Genomic DNA, 14520 nt, shown 5'->3' on the forward strand with positions numbered 1-14520 from the left:
TTCCCTACTCTTCTGATGTTGTGCATAACTCCCCAATGGAACGACCATCCACTTCCATTGCTGTATTTGAACAGTTTCAGGCTCCACTCCTATGCCTAAACGTCAACGTGAAGATGACCAAGAGACCAGTGCTGATAATACAGCTCATGGTCAGGATGAGTCTTCAGAACATCAGTTAAAGAAATTGAAACTCACCCAGCGATCAGAAGAGCATGTGCAGGAGATAGAAGAAAACACAGACGCAGACGACGAAATGCAGATCCAGTCTGAGAACCCGGATTCACAGGGCTCTATCACCCAGGTGGTTATTGAAGAATACCCACCTGTCAACTAATGGAAGATAATGAAGAGGCATCTCACCCTTTGGATTTAGACAATCAACCATTAGAACATCAGCTAAGTACTCAGTACTCACAAAGCTCTCAAACACCAAGTGAATACATTATTATTGAGAGTGATGAAGATCCAGACAATGAAGAGGACCAAGAGCAGGGATATGAAGAGGACGATGATGATGATACTGGTATTGAGGATGGTGATGGTGTAGATAGTAATGAGGGTAGTCCTGAGGGAAAAGATAATTATGATGATGGCAATGTTGAGGCTGCTGATGGGACAGATCCTAGTACAGATGAACAAGCTACAAAAGAAAGTACTCAAGTTTCAGAGGATAATTCTGGAGGTGAAGGTTGTGTCACCACCACAGAATCCTACACACCAGAAACTCCAAGACAGCAACAGGCAGTTTTTGAAAGACCAGATTCACGAGCTCGACACTCACCAAGGAGACCACCACATCCTCTTCCGCCAAGACTTACAATACAACCTCCAGCCCCAGAACAGGGACCACCTGCACAGAGATTTCCACCAGCCAGGCGACCTTCATCAAGTCGAGGGGGAATTCAGCTTACTCCAGGCATTGGAGGGGTGCAGCAACATTTTGTTGATGAAGATGACAGAATGGTGCCCAGTACACCGACACTTGTTGTGCCCCACCGATCAGATGGGTTTGCAGAAGCCATTCCTTCTCCCCAGGTTGCAGGAGTACCTCAATTTAGGTTTGGACCACCCGAAGATAGGAATCAAACTGGTTCAAGTCAGTCTGATCTTGGGCAATTGGCCTCACAAGGGGGTTTAGGAATGTATGAAACTCCAATTTACCTTGCTGCTGTTCACGAAGATGAATCTGGAGGCCGCAGTGTACCGACCACACCGCTGCAAGTTCATGCACCAGTGACTGTTTTCAGTGAGGGACCACAAAGAGATATAACTGAGCATGCCTCCCAGTCTGTTCCTATGGTTGCAACATCCACGAGCAATCTGTCCAGCACAGTTGAATCTGGAGGTGGTGATGATGACCCAAGACCCCAAGCTCAAGACCCAAGTCCCCAGCCTCAAGCCATGTCATGTCCTTGCCTGGTGCCGGGGTCCGAGCCCGAGGCAAGACCCAGGTTCTGGGTCCTTGTCCAGTGTCGGCTCGGAGTCCAAGTCTAGTCCATGGTTCCTAGTCCTAGTCCTGCTTTCCGTAGCCCAACTCTGCATTCTTGTCCCTGCTCCTTGCCTGAATCGTGTCACGTGCCTACTCTAGTCAAGTCCTGTTCCTTGTACTTCAGCGTCTGTGTCTTGCATTTGGGTCCGTTCCCAGCATCCCATTGTGACAGAAGGAGCAGATCAAGACGGGCTTAGTTCAGATGTTGTGTTAGAAATTGATGGACCTCAGGAGGAAGAATCTGCCCAGCCTTCAGACGAAGCTGATATTGCATCCACTAGCCAGGATCCTCCTAGTTCAGCTGATGCTGCCATCACACAACCTAAACCTTTGTGAAGAGTACAGCTTTATCCACAGATGGGGAGAATTGCAGCTCGAGGGCGACAATTCATTAGCTGAAGAGATATGAACCTTTCAATGGGAGGAAGAAGAGGCATAAACAGAGGAAATCGTAGTTGAAGAACATGTACCTATGTGAAGCGTATAGATCTTTGGTCATTGGTTTGGCTCCTTGCTAAATAAAACAAATTTTTGAACTTACAAAAAAAAAATCAGAGATGCCAAGGGACTTGGGAGTCCTTGTGCAATACTCCCAGAATGTTACTTCACAGGTGAGCGTGAGGTAAAGAAGGCAAACGCAATGTTGGCATTTATTTCAAGGGGAACAGAATATAAAAACAAGGAGATAATGCTGAAGCTTTATAAGACACTAGTCAGGCTGCAGCTGGGGTGTTGTCAACAGTTTTGGGCCCCTTATCTCAGTAAGGACGTATTGTCACTGGAGAGAGTCCAGAGGAGGTTCATGAGGATGAGTCTGGGAATGAAGGAGTTAACATATGAGGAGTGTTTGGCAGCTTTGGGCCTGTGCTCACTGGAATTTAGATGAATGTGTGGGGATCTCATTGAAACCTACTCAATGTTGAAAGGACTAGATAGGGTGGATGTGGAGAGGTGGAGAGGATGTTTCCTCTAATAGAAGTATCCAGAGGTACAGGGCATGGCATCAAAATTGACAGGCAACCTTTTAGAACAGAAGTAAAGAGGAATTTTTTAGCCAAAGTGTGAATCTGTAAATGCTCTACCACAGACTGTGGTGGAGGCCAAGTCCCTGGGTATATTTAAAGTGGAAGTTGATAGATTTTTGATTGATCAGGGAATCAGGGGATATAGTGAGAGGGCAGGTGTATGGGGTTGAATGGCATCCGGGATCAGCCATGATGAAATGTGGAGTGGACACGATGGGCTGAATGGTCTAATTCTGCTCCTTTGTCTCATGGTCTTACGAAGGTGAATGTGACGTATGGAGGCCAAACACAGCAGTTATGTATTGAAAAGCAGAGGGAAAGCACTTTTTGGGCATGAATGGTTGAGAAAATCCAACTAGACTGGCACTCCATTAAGGCCCTTACTGTGGCACCAAAAGGCAATGGCAGTATGTAGGTAATAGTTAAATTAATTAAGTAGTACAAAAACAGGGAGAGAGAAGTAGTGAGCTGGTGTTCATGGTTTCATTGTCCATTCAGAAACCTGATGGCTGAGGGGAAGGAGCTGTTCCTGAATCGTTGAGTTTGTGCCTTCAGACTCCTGTACCTCCCCCCTGACAGTTGAAATGAGAAGAGGGCATGCCCTGGGCGATGGGGGTCTTTAATGATGGATGCCACCTTTTTGAGGCATCGCTCCTTGAAGATGCCCTGGATGCTGGGGAGGTGAGTGCTCATGATGGAGCTGACTGAGTTCACAACTTTCTGCAGCTCCTTTCGGTCCTGTGCAGTGCCCACCCCACCACCTCCATACCAGATGGCCATGCAGCCCATTAGAATGCTTTCCATGGTTCATCTGTAGAGATTTTCCATTGTCTTTGCAGACATACTAAATCACCTCAGCCTCCTCATGATATATGGCCAATGCTGTGCCTTCTTTGTAACTGCATCAATATGTTGGGCCCAGTACAGATCCTCAGAGATGTTGACACCCAGGAACTTGAAATCACTCACCCTCTCCACTTCTGATCCCTCTGTGAGGATTGACGTGTGATCCCTCGTTTTACCCTTTGAGATCTGCAATCAGTTCTTTGGTCTCACTGACGTTGAGTGCAAGGTCAGGTACACTTCCATTCCTATGTCAAAGAGCACCCCACCCCCCTCACTGTTAGACTCACGGGTGATTCTTGCCCCCGGTACTGCTACCTCTGGAACAGCCGAGTGTGTTGTCCCCACTGGGCATAAGGTTGGAACATTGAAGGGGTGGGAGAGGGCATTGTTAATATTGGCACAATGGCTTAGTATTGAAAATCTCGCTATCTCTCCAAGCAGATGCGCAGGGAAATTCAGCAGAGGCAGGAGCAGAAGGACATGCTACTCAAAGACCGGGGGTTCCCCGAAGAGAACCTGTGAGGAGAATCCCAGTTGCAGAAGAATCCGACCCCGTTGGTCTTGGTGAAGAAGGGCTGCAGACATCACCATCCTCCACTCCTGTAAGAGTTTCTCTTGGTTGACGTGCCAAGTCCCCTTAGGTGGGACTAATAATTTAATCTACGAGATGTAGATGATCTGAGCTGAGCTGACATCTTGTCGATGATTTGCAGCTCAGCTCAAAGCGACATCTCAGCTAAGTCAGAATTGGGAATTAAATATCCAAGGATATCAGGTAATATGGAAGGATAGGCAGGAAGGTAAGGGAGGTGGGGTAGTGCTCTAAGGATGAGATCAGGGTGACAGTGAGAGACAATGTAAGATCTAAGGAGCAGAATGTTGAATCCATCTAGGTAGAGATTAGGAACAGTAAATGGAAAAAAATCACTGGTGGGAGTTGTCGATCGTCCACCGAATAATAACATTACAGTGGCACAGGCAATAAACAGAAATATCTCAGGCATGTAAGAATGGAACAGCAGTTATCATGGGGGACTAACTTGCACATAGATTGGGTGAATCAAGTGATCGAGACAGTCTTGAGGAGGACTTCATGGAATAATAAATGATGGCTTTCTTGAACAGCATGTTATTTAACCTACAAGAGAAAGTGTTATCTTAGATCTGGTCCTATGCAATGAGAAAGGTAAAACTTTAAAAAGCAACAAAGAACCATCAAGCAAGTAATAAAGAAAGGGAATAAAGAAAGAAAATAAACTGGCACAAAATATAAAAATGGATAGTAAAAGTTTTTATAATTATATAAAGTGGAAGAGGGTGGCTAAAATGAACGCAGGTTCCTTGGAGGATGAGAAGTGGGAATTGATATTGGGTAACGAGGAAATAGCAGAAACTTTGAGTGACTATTTTGTGTTGGTCCTCACGGTGAAGGACATGTTTAACATGCCAAAGGGAGATGTTATGGAAGTGATGGGAGGTGAGGACCTCGATACAATAGCTATCATTAAAGAGGTAGAGCTGAGCAAACTTGTGGGCCTGAAGATACATAAGTCCTCTGGTCCTGATGGAATGCATCCCAGGGTACTGAAAGAGATGGCAGAGGTTATAGCAGAGGCTTTGGTGATAATTTACTAAAATTCTCTGGACTCTGGGCAGGTTCTGGTGGATCAGAAGATGGTGAATGTCACGCCACTGTTCAAAAAATGATGTAGGCAAAAGCAGGTAACTACAAGTCAGTTAGTTTAACATCTGTAGTTGGGAAAATGCTTGAAAGCTATCATTAAAGAGGAAATAGCGAGGCATCTGGCTGATATTAAGGGAGAAGAGGTGTTGGAGTTGTTAAAATACATTAGGACAGATAAGTCCCCAGCGCTTAACCGAATATTCCCCAGGCTGCTCCATGAGGCGAGAAAAGAGATTGCTGAGTCTCTGGCTAGGATCTTTATGTCCTCGTTGTCCACGGGAATGGTACCGGAGGATTGGAGGGAGGCGAATGTTGTTCCCTTGTTCAAAAAAGGTAGTAGGGATAGTCCGGGTAATTATAGACCAGTGAGCCTTACGTCTGTGGTGGGAAAGCTATTGGAAAAGATTCTTAGAGATAGGATCTATAGGCATTTAGAGAATCATGGTCTGATCAGGGACAGTCAGCATGGCTTTCTGAAGGACAGATCGTGTCTAACGAGCCTGATAGAGTTCTTTGAGGAGGTGACCAGGCATATAGATGAGGGTAGTGCAGTGGATGTGATCTATATGGATTTTAGTAAGGCATTTGACAAGGTTCCACACGGTAGGCTTATTCAGAAAGTTAGAAGGCATGGGATCCAGGGAAGTTTGGCCAGGTGGATTCAGAATTGGCTTGCCTGCAGAAGGCAGAGGGTCGTGGTGGAGGGAGTACACTCAGATTGGAGGATCGTGACTATTGGTGTCCCACAAGGATCTGTTCTGGGACCTCGACTTTTCGTGATTTTTATTAACGATATGGATGTCGGGGTAAAGGGATGGGTTGGCAAGTTTGCAGACGACACAAAGGTTGGTGGTGTTGTAGATAGTGTAGAGGATTGTCAAAGATTGACAGGATGCAGAAGTAGGCTGAGAAGTGGCAGATGGAGTTCAACCCGGAGAAGTGTGAGGTGGAACACTTTGGAAGGACAAACTCCAAGGCAGAGTACAAAGTAAATGGCAGGATACTTGGTAGTGTGGAGGAGCAGAGGGATCTCAGGGTACATGTCCACAGATCCCTGAAAGTTGCCTCACAGGTGGATAGGGTAGTTAAGAAAGCTTATGGGGTGCTAGTGTTCATAAGTCGAGGGATAGAGTTTAAGAGTCGTGATGTAATGATGCAGCTCTATGAAACTCTGGTTAGGCCACACTTGGAGTATTGTGTCCAGTTCTGGTCACCTCACTATAGGAAGGATGTGGAAGCATTGGAAAGGGTACAGAGGAGATTTACCAGGATGCTGCCTGGTTTAGAAAGTATGCATTATGATCAGAGATTAAGGGAGCTAGGGCTTTTCTCTTTGGAGAGAAGGAGGATGAGAGGAGACATGATAGAGGTGTACAAGATAATAAGAGGAATAGATAGAGTGGATAGCCAGTGCCTCTTCCCCAGGGCACCACTGCTCAATACAAGAGGACATGGCTTTAAGGTAAGGGGTGGGAAGTTCAAGGGGGATATTAAAGGAAGGTTTTTTACTCAAAGAGTGGTTGGTGCGTGGAATGCACTGCCTGAGTCAGTGGTGGAGGCAGATACACTAGTGAAGTTTAAGAGACTACTAGACAGGTACATGGAGGAATCTAAGGTGGGGGCTAATATGGAAGGCAGGGTTTGAGGGTCGGCACAACATTGTGGGCCGAAGGGCCTGTACTGTGCTGTACTATTCTATGTTCTATGTTCTAAGAATCGGATCCATCAGGCAGATGCAGCATGGATTCAGCAAGGGCAGATCCTGTTTGACAAACTTACTGGAGTTGTTTGAGGATATAACAAGCGCAGCGGATAGAGGGGAACAGATGGACATTATTTACTTGGATTTCTGGAAGGTGTTTGATAAGATGCTGCATAAGAGACTTATCCATGTGATAAGGATGCTGAGAGTTGGGGTGATGTATTAGCATGGATACGGTATTAGTTAACTGAAAGAAAGCAGAGTTGGGATACACGGGTGTTACTCTGGTTGACAATCAGTGGTGAGCAGTGGTGCCAAGCAAGCAGTGCAGGGTAAGGGAACTATGAGTTTGGTAACAGTGGTTGGGAGTTCTCCAGAGTGGATGAAGTCAGTGATGTGTCGGAGACAGTTTTCTGATGGTATGGAGTGGGGTCCTCCTCGAGGGGTAGGTATGAGGAGGTGTCTGAGGGTCACTGCCTGGCCTCAGCAGAATAGAGGTCAGTGGGCCACACTACAACAGCATCCCATTTGCCTGCCAGTTTGATGGTCAGGTTGGGATTGGTGCGGGGAGAGTAGAGGACAGTGCGTTCAGTGGAGGAGTGAAGGAGTGATGAAGTCGAGACGGTTGATGTCCCGTCGGCAATTCGAGATGAGAAGATCCAGAGCGGCAGAGAACCAGAGCGGGGAGTCGAAGGAGAGGAGGAAGTGTGTGAGGATAATTTCAGAGATGTGAGAGCGAATCTCTTACACAGAGAGTGGTGGGTGCCTGCAGTGGTGGTAGAGATAGATACATTAGAGATTTTTAAGAGACGTTTAGATAAGCACATGAATGTGAGGAAGATGGGAGGATATGGACATTTTGTAGGCAGGAGAGATGAGTTTAGTTAGCTATTTGATTATTAATTTAATTGGTCTGGCACAACATTGAGGGCCAAAGGACTCCTTCCCCCACCTGCAGGGATATCTTTGAAGGAACGTCTAAGGGTCACGCCAATGGGTCTTTTCACTGCTTTAGCCTTCAGCCCAAGCAGGGCTTTGGTTCGGAGGTCGGGAACGTGAGCTGGCTTTCAAGTTAGCAACCAAACCTGTTGGCAGATGTTTGCCCTGGCCAGACAGCTTGGTGTCAACGTGAGTGAGAGAGAGAAGATTCCAGTCTTTCTGCATGTAAGGATGTAATGCTGAGGCTTTATAAGGCAGTAGTGAGGCCTCACCTGGAGTCTTGAGTGCATTTCTGGTCCCCTTATCTCAGAAAGGATGGACTGATATTGGACGTTTGAATAGGCAGCCCAGGCAATGCATCACCAAATAATTAGATAGGGCACCAAAGGTTAAAGGGAAAATGGGTTTGGGAGGTAAATGGATCAGCCATGATAAAACGGCGGAGCAGTCTCGATAGGCTGAAAGGCCTAACTCTGCTCCAATGTCTTGTGTTCTTCCGGTCTTTCGTACGGAGACTGTCCTGCAGTCCGCTGAAGGAGTCTGTTAATGAGCTAGACCTGCAGGTCCTCCATTGGTCGGAATGGACCGTGGATGTTGTGTTCTAGCTGTCTACATGATGTGCAAGCCAGGGAAGTAAAGAAGTACAACATGGAGATCAAGTTGTTGCCCACACAGCAGGCTAGCTCTCTCCATGCAGCTGATGAATGCAAAGGAACTGCACAGATCATCAGCCCAAAACGACTGGCTTTAAGGCATTTTGTGTGTGTTGAGAGGTGGGGTTTAAAATCGGTGGGGGCTGCTCGAAGGACCTATCCCGTGCTGTATCTCTAAATCAATAAACCGATTACTATTTTGTATTTTGCGGGTGGGGGGGGATTCTTACCTTGAAAATTCCAATCCAGTCGTTCTTATGGGGTGTGATCCTGGAAGTCACGGTGGAATTGCATTTCGCAGCAACATCTCTCGTGTACTGCTTCTCTACGTTGACAGAGATTACTTGGGCGAAGGTGCTGGAGTACAGTGAAGAGGTGCTAGTCAATGGCTCTTCATTCATGGTGTCCAGACTGACCAACAAAGAGAGAATCAAAATGTATTTAGCCACAGTGTCTGAGAGCTCCTTCATAGGGGAAAAAAACACCTTTACGATGCAAGACACAGACGTAGGAACAGAATCAGGCCATTTGGGACTGCAGTCGGGAGGGCGAGTAGTTTCACGTTCCTCGGTATACACATCACCAAAAATTTCACCTGGATTGTACATATCGGCTGTGTGGCAAAAAAAAAGCACAACAGCGTCTCTTCCACCTCAGGCGACTGAAGAGGTTCAGCACGAGTCCCCAAATCCTCAAGACGTTCTGCAGGGGCATCATTGAGAGCATCCTGACTGGCCGTACGGGAACTGAACCAACCTTGATCGCTGGTCACTGCAGAGAGTGGTACGGACAGCCCAGCACATCTGTGGATGTGAACTTCCCTCCACTGAGGACATTTACAGCAGCAGGTGCAGGAAGGAAGATCACTGGGGACACCAGTCACCCCTCCCCCCCGCAACCATAAACTGTTTCTGCTGCTTCATTACCGCAGCATTAAAGCCAGGATCAATAGGCTACGGGACAGCTTCTTTCTTCAAACTGGTGGTGGCATCCGTTAGTCTCGCAAGACCACGGATCCGCACCTGGAAGGTTTCCAGGGCGCAGGCCTGGGCAATGTTTTATGGAAGACCGGCAGTTGCCCATGCAGCAAGTCTCCCCTCTCCACGACACCGACATTGTCCAAGGGAAGGGCAAGCACTGATACAACTTGGCACTGGTGTCGTCGCAGGAGTTGCCAGAATGAGGTTGAAGGCAGTGTCAGATTGCCTTAGGGACTCCAGCTCCGGATTTGTCCTCAGGGTTTACTCCCGAAGCCTTTCCCATGAGTGGGTATGGCCGCAAGGCAGCGGGGGTTTTCCCTCTCTTAGATGGACTGCCTTCCCAGGCTGATGAGCTCGATCTACCTGAAGCACTGGTTTTAAGGCGCCAGGACCCACCTTCGCCCCTTCTCCTGTCAGTAGAAACAGTTCCACTGGGCTTAGAGGCTAAGCCACACAAGAAGGCCAGGAGTTGATCTTGGTTGTCAGAGGCTATTTGAGTCACATGCTGTAAGGAGCACCTTTAGGTAGTGGGAGCTTGTCCCCACTACCACTCCTCGGCTTGACAACCTGAGGAACCAAACTTCTTCAAACTATTAGACTTTTAAATTCACATGTCTGTACACTGCGATAGAGTCAAAGATTTTTACTCCCTCACATTGTGGGATGGATGGAAGATTTAAATAGACACAAATTAAATTCAAATCCAAATCTCCTCCACCATTCCATCGAGCTGATAAGAACCCAAGAAATAGGAGCAGGAGTAGGCCATCTGGCCTGTCGAGCCTGCTCCACCATTCAATAAGATCATGGTTGATCTGGCCATGGACTCATCTCCATGAACCCGACTTTTCCCCATAACCCTTAATTCCCCTGCTCTGCAAAAATCTATCCAACCTTGTCTTCAATAGATTTACTGGGGTAGCTTCCACTGCTTCATTGGGCAGAGAATTCCACGGATTCACCACCCTCTGGGAAGAGCAGTTTCTCCTCATCTCTGTCCTAAATCTGCTCCCCCGAATCTTGAGGCTAGGCCCCCTAGTTGTAGTCTCACCTTAATACTTTATACTTTATTGTCGCCAAACAATTGGTACTAGAACGTACAATCAACACAGCGATATTTGATGCTGCGCTTCACACTCCCTGGATTACAAATATTAAATATTAAAAATAGTTAAAATTAGTAAGTATTAAAAAATTAAATTATAAATCAAAAATAGAAAATAGAAAAATGGAAAGTAAGGTCGTGCAAAAAAAAACCGAGAGGCAGGTCCGGATATTTGGAGGGTACGGCCCAGATCCGGGTCAGGATCCGTTCAGCAGTCTTATCACAGTTGGGCAACGGGGGTGCTTAATGATGGGATTGTGATCACTGGACCCGACACATACCTCCGTCACCTGCCCTATCTCATTCCCTAACAGGAGATCCAACACTGCCCCTTCTTTAGTTGGTAACTCTATGTATTGCTGCAAAAAACTATCTTGCACACATAGACAAACACCAAACCATCCAGTCCTTTTACAGAATGGGCTTCCCAGTCTATGTGTGGAAAATTAAAATCTTCCACAATCACAACCTTGTGCTTACTACAAATATCTGCTATCTCCTTACAGATTTGCTCCTCTAGTTCTCGGGCCCCATTAGATGGTCCATAATACACCCCTATAGGCGACACTACACCTTTCCAATTCCTCAATTCCACCCAAATAGCCTCCCTGGACAAGTCCACTAATCTATCCCACCAGAGCACCGCTGTTATATAATCTCTGACAAGCAATGCAACACCTCCCCCTCTTGCCCCTCCTATTCTATCACACCTGAAGCAACAAAATCCTGGAATATGTACCTACCAATCATACCCCTCCTGCAACAATGTTTCACTAATAACTACAACATCAAATAGAAACTCTCCACCTCTTACTCTCTGTTTATCCTTAATGGAGCAAACAACTTTGTTATCTTTTTCTTCCTTGTCCCCTACATCTTCGGTCAGAGCGCTCCTGATCTCTGTCCCCTGCCTCACACACTGTCTACTAGCTTTCTCAATTTGTGAACTAACCTCCTCTCTCCTAGTCTCTTTAATTTGATTCCCACCCCACAACCATTCTAGTTTAAAGTCACCTCAGTAGCCCTTGCAAATTTCCCCGCCAGGATATTGGTCCCCCTAGCATACAAGTGTAACCCGTCCTTTTTGTACAGGTCACACCTGCGCCAAAAGAGGTCCCAATGATCCAAAAACTTGAATCCCTGCCTCCTGCTCCAATCCCTCAGCCACACATTAATCCTCCACCTCACTGCATTCCTACTCTCACTGTCACGTGGCGCAGGCAGTGATGCCCAGATTACTACCTTTGCGGTCCTTTTTCTCAACTCCCTTCCTAACTCCCTATATTCTCCTTTCAGGACCTCTCCCCTTTTCCTACCTATGTCATTGGTACCTATATGTACCACGACCTCTGGCTCCTCTCCCTCCCACTTCAGGATATCTTGGACGCGATCAGAAATATCCCGGACCCTGGCACCAGGGAGGCAAGCTACCATCCGGGTCTCTGGACTGCATCCACAGAATCACCTGTCTGACCCCCTTACTATCGAGTCCCCTATTACTACTGCCCTCCTCTTCCTTTCCCTACCCTTCTGATGTTGTGCCTAACTCCCCAATGGAACGACCATCCACTTCCACTGCTGTATTTGAACAGTTTCAGGCTGCACTCCTATGCCTAAACGTCAACGTGAAGATGACCAAGAGACCAGTGCTGATAATACAGCTCATGGTCAGGATGAGTCTTCAGAACATCAGTTAAAGAAATTGAAACTCACCCAGCGATCAGAAGAGCATGTGCAGGAGATAGAAGAAAACACAGACGCAGATGACGAAATGCAGATCCAGTCTGAGAACCCGGATTCACAGGACTCGATCACCCAGGTGGTTATTGAAGAATACCCACCTGTCAACTAATGGAAGATAATGAAGAGGCATCTCACCCTTTGGATTTAGACAATCAACCATTAGAACATCAGCTAAGTACTCAGTACTCACAAAGCTCTCAAACACCAAGTGAATACATTATTATTGAGAGTGATGAAGATCCAGACAATGAAGAGGACCAAGAGCAGGGATATGAAGAGGACGATGATGATGATACTGGTATTGAGGATGGTGATGGTGTAGATAGTAATGAGGGTAGTCCTGAGGGAGAAGATAATTATGATGATGGCAATGTTGAGGCTGCTGATGGGACAGATCCTAGTACAGATGAACAAGCTACAAAAGAAAGTACTCAAGTTTCAGAGGATAATTCTGGAGGTGAAGGTTGTGTCACCACCACAGAATCCTACACACCAGAAACTCCAAGACAGCAACAGGCAGTTTTTGAAAGACCAGATTCACGAGCTCGACACTCACCAAGGAGACCACCACATCCTCTTCCGCCAAGACTTACAATACAACCTCCAGCCCCAGAACGGGGACCACCTGCACAGAGATTTCCACCAGCGAGGCGACCTTCATCAAGTCGAGGGGGAATTCAGCTTACTCCAGGCATTGGAGGTGTGCAGCAACATTTTGTTGATGAAGATGACAGAATGGTGCCCAGTACACCGACACTTGTTGTGCCCCACCGATCAGATGGGTTTGCAGAAGCCATTCCTTCTCCCCAGGTTGCAGGAGTTCCTCAATTTAGGTTTGGACCACCCGAAGATAGGAATCAAACTGGTTCAAGTCAGTCTGATCTTGGGTAATTGGCCTCACAAGGGGGTTTAGGAATGTATGAAACACCAATTTATCTTGCTGCTTTCACGAAGATGAATCTGGAGGCTGCAGTGTCCCGACCACACCGCTGCAAGTTCATGCACCAGTGACTGTTTTCAGTGAGGGACCACAAACAGATATAACTGAGCATGCCTCCCAGTCTGTTCCTATGGTTGCAACATCCACGAGCAATCTGTCCAGCACAGTTGAATCTGAAGGTGGTGATGAAGTGTTTATTGAAGGTGTCATGGTCCAGTCTGTGAAGTCCATATTACGGTTCGTGGACTCTGGACTCAGGGTCTTCCAGCTGTCCATTGTTTGGGAGTTAATCATTGGCACCTGATTCCCATCTTTGGGCTTGCAATATAAGTAGCCCTGAGATTGAGTGTGGGCTGCTGGTTTGTCTTGTCAGCCCCCCTTGGAGCAACCTGCGGATGAAACCATTTGTGACCTCTAGGCCTGGTTGGAGGACCACTGCTTCATGGAGTCTTGTTGCCACTTGTTGGAGTGGTCCTTGCGGTATGAATTTGGCTGTTTTCCGGGCCAGCTGAGTGGCTGCTAGCCACTCTGAGCTAGGTAGGGATCCGGCTGTTTCTGTAGCCAGCTGAGGTTGCTGGCCGAACTGAGACTTGGAGCTACCCTGGAGCAGAGATGGAACTGTCTGTTGTTCTCTGGTGTTTGTTTCTTCTTGTCATCGCCTCTGTGGGGTAAGTCAGGCCGTCTTGCCTTTGCCCTGTAGGGGGGTCATGTCTTGTCATCGCCTCTGTAGGGTAAGTCAGCCTATCTTGCTGTTGCCCTGTAGGGGGGGGTCATGTCTTGTCTTGTCCTCACCTCTGTGGGGGTAAGTCAGGCCGTCTTGCCGTTGCCCTGCAGGGGGACCTGTCTTGTCTTGTCTTTGCCTCTGTTGAGTAAGCCTCTCTGCTCTGCTGTTACCTGACAGAGAGACCTGTCCCACCTTGGTGTGGAGATGAAGTGTGGAGAGACCAGTCCCACCTTGGTGTGGCTTGTCATAGGATAATTCCCGGCTCTATGTCTATGTTCTGTCCTGTCTCATGTTTGTGTTGTGTTAAAGATGAGTCCTGGCTTTTCAAAGGATAAGTCCCGGCTCTACGTTGATGTTCAGTTCCCAGTCTGTCTCTCAGCTCCAGTCTCCGAGTTATCAGCCTCTGCATTTCAAGACAAATACCCTGCAGCCAAGCTCCAAGAACCCAAGCCTCGAGGATCCCAAGCCAACCTCCAAGAACTCAAGCCAAGCCCAAGACCCAAGACCCCAAGCCTCGAGGATACCAAGCCAAGCTCAAGACCCAAGACCCCAAGCCTCGAGGATCCCAAGCCAAGCTCAAGACCCAAGACCCCAAGCCTCAAGGATCCCAAGCCAAGCTCAAGACCCAAGACCCCAAGCCTCGAAGATCCCAAGCCAAGCTCAAGACCCAAGACCCCAAGCCTCAAGGAT

General features: G+C 47.4%; 1 protein-coding gene and 1 pseudogene across 1 annotated transcript; both read left to right on the plus strand.

Annotated features, from left to right (window-relative positions):
* Positions 1-333: 333 nt before the first annotated feature.
* LOC134341415 (nucleoprotein TPR-like) lies at positions 334-1825 on the plus strand. The gene is made up of 2 exons (XM_063039277.1): positions 334-1384; positions 1671-1825. Exons 1-2 carry the CDS (start codon positions 334-336, stop codon positions 1823-1825), a joined length of 1206 nt encoding a protein of 401 aa, XP_062895347.1.
* Positions 1826-11952: 10127 nt separating this feature from the next.
* Positions 11953-14520, plus strand: part of LOC134341416 (nucleoprotein TPR-like) — a 3063-nt pseudogene continuing 495 nt past the window's right edge.

The sequence above is a fragment of the Mobula hypostoma genome (assembly GCF_963921235.1).
Source record: "Mobula hypostoma chromosome X2 unlocalized genomic scaffold, sMobHyp1.1 SUPER_X2_unloc_1, whole genome shotgun sequence".
Taxonomy (NCBI): Eukaryota; Metazoa; Chordata; class Chondrichthyes; order Myliobatiformes; family Myliobatidae; genus Mobula; species Mobula hypostoma.